The sequence below is a fragment of the Anneissia japonica genome, unplaced genomic scaffold (genome assembly GCF_011630105.1).
Source record: "Anneissia japonica isolate Jap-2015-1 unplaced genomic scaffold, ASM1163010v1 scaffold108273_len470852_cov203, whole genome shotgun sequence".
NCBI classification, from domain to species: domain Eukaryota; kingdom Metazoa; phylum Echinodermata; class Crinoidea; order Comatulida; family Comatulidae; genus Anneissia; species Anneissia japonica.
Genome location: NW_022686840.1, coordinates 435741 through 440802, shown reverse-complemented (window position 1 = coordinate 440802; position 5062 = coordinate 435741). Strand labels below are relative to the sequence as shown.

Here is a 5062-nt window from a genome sequence, read left to right as displayed (position 1 = left end):
TGGCTTAGACCGTGTGTGCCCTGGATTTTTTACGAACAAAAACAGTAAACACAACAACATGCGTAAGAATAGATGTGTATAAGAGACAGGTTACAAATATCTTGAAATAAATATCAACATTTTGGACTACATTACCTGTACAAGTAAAGTAAAACGCTCTTTGTCAATAGCGGGACTTCCACGTGCCGCTGGATATTCCCAGTCTAAATCAAGTCCGTCAAAATTTCTGTCTCTCAGATAAGTTATGGATGTCGAAATGAAATGTGCACGATTGGCCGACGTAGAAACCATAGCTGAAAACTTAGCAACACCAAACGACCAGCCTCCCACGGCCAACAGAACCTTCAAATCGTTGTTTACTTCCCTCAGTGCATTTACCTAAAATATATTTATTCATTTTTTTTTAAATATTACAGCTGTCTCTTATACACATCTAGATGTGTATAAGAGACAGACGAGTACTTACTTCATAGTAAGACAAAAAGCCTGCCTCACTAGTGTACGTTCCTGCTGTACCAGCCCCAGCAGCTGGTGCCCCTATACCTGATGCTGAAGTCGATAATGTAAAGCCTGTCTCTTATACCCCTCTAGATGTGTATAAGAGACCTATGTTAGATAACTGTATTTAATATTTATTTATTTGAGTATTGAGTATTTATATTGTTACCATATAATTTTATGGGCTCATCAAGGGTACTATATGGCAAAATTAAATTGCAACTGTTATAAAAGAATCTATTATATACTAGTTACAAATATCTTGAAATAAATATCAACATTTTGGACTACATTACCTGTACAAGTAAAGAAAAACGCTCTTTGTCAATAGCGGGACTTCCACGTGCCGCTGGATATTCCCAGTCTAAATCAAGTCCGTCAAAATTTCTGTCTCTCAGATAAGTTATGGATGTCGAAATGAAATGTGCACGATTGGCCGACGTAGAAACCATAGCTGAAAACTTAGCAACACCAAACGACCAGCCTCCCATGGCCAAGAGAACCTTCAAATCGTTGTTTACTTCCCTCAGTGCATTTACCTAAAATATATTTTTTCATTTTTTTTAAATAATTACAGTATATATATTATTGAGATTTTGTGTAATTTAAATCACTATAACAGGCAAAGAATCGATACAACAATTTGCAGTATGATATTAATCGAAATATACCTTAGAATACATTCCTTGAGACCAATCAGTGTCTTCATCATTCCATTCAAAAGGGATCAGCTCATGTTGATCGTTCATAAAGGCAAATGCGTAAACAATATGTGTACAAATATACGCGTCTATATCGTCTGGAGTGTATTGCGCGTTGCCAGAACGATACTGAGCCCAATTAGTGTAGTAACATATCCTCTTGTATGACGATGAAGAATCTATTAAAAAAATAAATAAAAATGAAATAAAGGGAGGCCTATATAATTTCATTTAAATATGAAATTTCTAATAAATAATTCATATTAATACCTTCTACTGTGTCTTCAGATTCACTGGCAGTTGTTGAGTCTGTTTGCTCAGTCACTTGTTCTTCAGTTATCTCCGGAATGATCGGTTCCTCAGTAGAGTTATTAGCATTCTCGTCGTTTTCCAAGCCTTGTTTAATAGCATTTAATAAAGGATATGGTCCTTCACTACAGTGACTATTACTAAAGTCATCAAGATCGAGTGCCCACACAATAACACCACCATAGTCGTTATCTTTTATCCATTGTGTCTGTAAAAATGGGGAAATTATAAACATTTTAATCTCAAATAAATACCAAATCACATATGAATAATGAATTAATATTTAAAATAGCAAATAAATAATGGAATAGTTTGTTTATTTTATATTCATTGAATTAATTTTAAAACTCGTACTAACCTTTCTTGCTATACTTTCAGTATCGTCATATCCAACCCATTGGTTACCATTGTAAGCATATGGAGATTGTAGATTGTCGTCATGTACAACAGTGCCACCAGTTTGTAGCATGTCACATATCTGTTAATAAATAATCACCATTAGGTAAGAGAATTACAACTTATTGCTCTTAATATAAGTTATAACCTTCCAAGTATTTTAAAGTTAGATAGTTTACGTCAATAAATTGATTTGCTTATTTAATCATATCATTTAAATAATAAAGGCATACGACTGCATGAGGAAGTAGTAAAAGAGTACTTACTTCATAGTAAGACAAAAAGCCTGCCTCACTAGTGTACGTTCCTGCTGTACCAGCCCCAGCAGCTGGTGCCCCTATACCCGATGCTGAAGTCGATAATGTAAAGCTTCGTCCGTATGTACCGATACCAATCATTAACTTTTCACCTGGAACACCTCCATTTGACCACAATGTCGCTGCGTGAGACTTTGCAAGTAACGAGAATGATTTTTATGAACATCATTATTTAAAACAAAAATAGTTTGTATAACATAGTTGAATGATATGTATGGAATTATTCTATCATTTGTTTTGCTACTGACGTTTAAATTTAATGATGTTGTAAATGCGATTAATTGGTACTGAAATTCATTTTAATTTTGTCGAATTATTAGAATTGTATTTTCCAAACAAACATTTTGTAAACCTACCACAGTCAGTGTTTGGTCTTGACTTGATGGTGCGTACAGGGCGCTATGGTGACCGGTCTGCGATTCCCAAGAACCATGTAAATCATACGACATCACTCCCACCCAATCTAAGTGCCTGGAAGACGAACAAATATTTTTGCTCACAAAAAATATTCAATTTATTCTCACTTTGAATTTCACATTGATTTTTTTGCATCTACTGTATTTTTTCTTTTATGTTCAAAAGTGTACAAATAAACCAATTTATAATTGTATTAATTTCGAATTGCTGCAACACTAACATAAACATAAGTTAAAGACTTACTTTGCTATTTCTGCCATTTCGTACCCATTTGTAGCAGTGTCTTCGCCGGCTGCTACTGCTGCGGAAAGCAGTAACTTTTCTTTACTCCCATCGTATTCCGCATCAAATGCCTGGCGTAGCTCCTATCGAATATTAACAATTAGGCCTATGTTAGATAACTGTATTTAATATTTATTTATTTATTTATTTGAGTATTGAGTATTTATATTGTTACCATATAATTTTATGGGCTCATCAAGGGTACTATATATCAAAATTAAATTGCAACTGTTATCAAAGAGTCTATTATATACTAGTTACAAATATCTTGAAATAAATATCAACATTTTGGACTACATTACCTGTACAAGTAAAGTAAAACGCTCTTTGTCAATAGCGGGACTTCCACGTGCCGCTGGATATTCCCAGTCTAAATCAAGTCCGTCAAAATTTCTGTCTCTCAGATAAGTTATGGATGTCGAAATGAAATGTGCACGATTGGCCGACGTAGAAACCATAGCTGAAAACTTAGTAACACCAAACGACCAGCCTCCCACGGCCAACAGAACCTTCAAATCGTTGTTTACTTCCCTCAGTGCATTTACCTAAAATATATTTATTCATTTTTTAAAAATAATTACAGTATATATATATTATTGAGATTTGGTGTAATTTAAATCACTATAACAGGCAAAGAATCGATACAACAATTTGCAGTATGATATTAATCGAAATATACCTTAGAATACATTCCTTGAGACCAATCAGTGTCTTCATCATTCCATTCAAAAGGGATCAGCTCATGTTGATCGTTCATAAAGGCAAATGCGTAAACAATATGTGTACAAATATACGCGTCTATATCGTCTGGAGTGTATTGCGCGTTGCCAGAACGATACTGAGCCCAATTAGTGTAGTAACATATCCTCTTATATGACGATGAAGAATCTATTAAAAAAATAAATAAAAATGAAATAAAGGGTAGGCCTATATAATTTCATTTAAATATGAAATTTCTAATAAATAATTCATATTAATACCTTCTACTGTGTCTTCAGATTCACTGGCAGTTGTTGAGGCTGTTTGCTCAGTCACTTGTTCTTCAGTTATCTCCGAAATGATCGGTTCCTCAGTAGAGTTATTAGCATCATCGTCGTTTTCCAAGCCTTGTTTAATAGCATTTAATAAAGGATATGGTCCTTCACTACAGTGACTATTACTAAAGTCATCAAGATCGAGTGCCCACACAATAACACCACCATAGTCGTTATCTTTTATCCATTGTGTCTGGAAAAATGGGGAAATTATAAACAATTTAATCTCAAATAAATACCAAATCACATATGAATAATGAATTAATATTTAAAATAGCATATAAATAATGGAATAGTTTGTTTATTTTATATTCATTGAATTAATTTTAAAACTCGTACTAACCTTTCTTGCTATACTTTCAGTATCGTCATATCCAACCCATTGGTTACCATTGTAAGCATATGGAGATTGTAGATTGTCGTCATGTACAACAGTGCCACCAGTTTGTAGCATGTCACATATCTGTAAATATATAATCACCATTAGGTAAGGGAATTACAACTTATTGCTCTTAATATAAGTTATAACCTTCCAAGTATTTTAAAGTTAGATAGTTTACGTCAATAAATTGATTTGCTTATTTAATCATATCATTTAAATAATAAAGGCATACGACTGTATGAGAAAGTAGTAAAAGAGTACTTACTTCATAGTAAGACAAAAAGCCTGCCTCACTAGTGTACGTTCCTGCTGTACCAGCCCCAGCAGCTGGTGCCCCTATACCTGATGCTGAAGTCGATAATGTAAAGCTTCGTCCGTACGTACCGATACCAATCATTAACTTTTCACCTGGAACACCTCCATTTGACCACAATGTCGCTGCGTGAGACTTTGCAAGTAACGAGAATGATTTTTATGAACATCATTATTTAAAACAAAAATAGTTTGTATAACATAGTTGAATGATATGTATGGAATTATTCTATCACTTGTTTTGCTACTGACGTTTAAATTTAATGATGTTGTAAATGCGATTAATTGGTACTGAAATTCATTTTAATTTTGTCGAAATATTAGAATTGTATTTTCCAAACAAACATTTTGTAAACCTACCACAGTCAGTGTTTGGTCTTGACTTGATGGTGCGTACAGGGCGCTATGGTGACC

At 33.9% G+C, this 5062-nt stretch overlaps 1 protein-coding gene across 1 annotated transcript in view; it reads right to left on the bottom strand.

The window, feature by feature from the left end:
* The window catches only part of LOC117117824 (probable chitinase 10), a 28479-nt gene that overhangs the window by 9801 nt on the left and 13616 nt on the right, over window positions 1-5062 (bottom strand). The window contains exons 19-31 of the mRNA XM_033262295.1: window positions 4602-4784; window positions 4298-4417; window positions 3901-4147; window positions 3600-3808; window positions 3223-3465; window positions 2882-3003; window positions 2578-2692; window positions 2171-2353; window positions 1867-1986; window positions 1470-1716; window positions 1170-1378; window positions 795-1037; window positions 467-574 (exon numbers count right to left, since the gene is read on the bottom strand). Of these exons, the coding sequence (XP_033118186.1) occupies window positions 467-574; window positions 795-1037; window positions 1170-1378; window positions 1470-1716; window positions 1867-1986; window positions 2171-2353; window positions 2578-2692; window positions 2882-3003; window positions 3223-3465; window positions 3600-3808; window positions 3901-4147; window positions 4298-4417; window positions 4602-4784 (2349 nt within the window). The remainder of the gene's footprint in view (window positions 1-466; window positions 575-794; window positions 1038-1169; window positions 1379-1469; window positions 1717-1866; window positions 1987-2170; window positions 2354-2577; window positions 2693-2881; window positions 3004-3222; window positions 3466-3599; window positions 3809-3900; window positions 4148-4297; window positions 4418-4601; window positions 4785-5062) is intronic.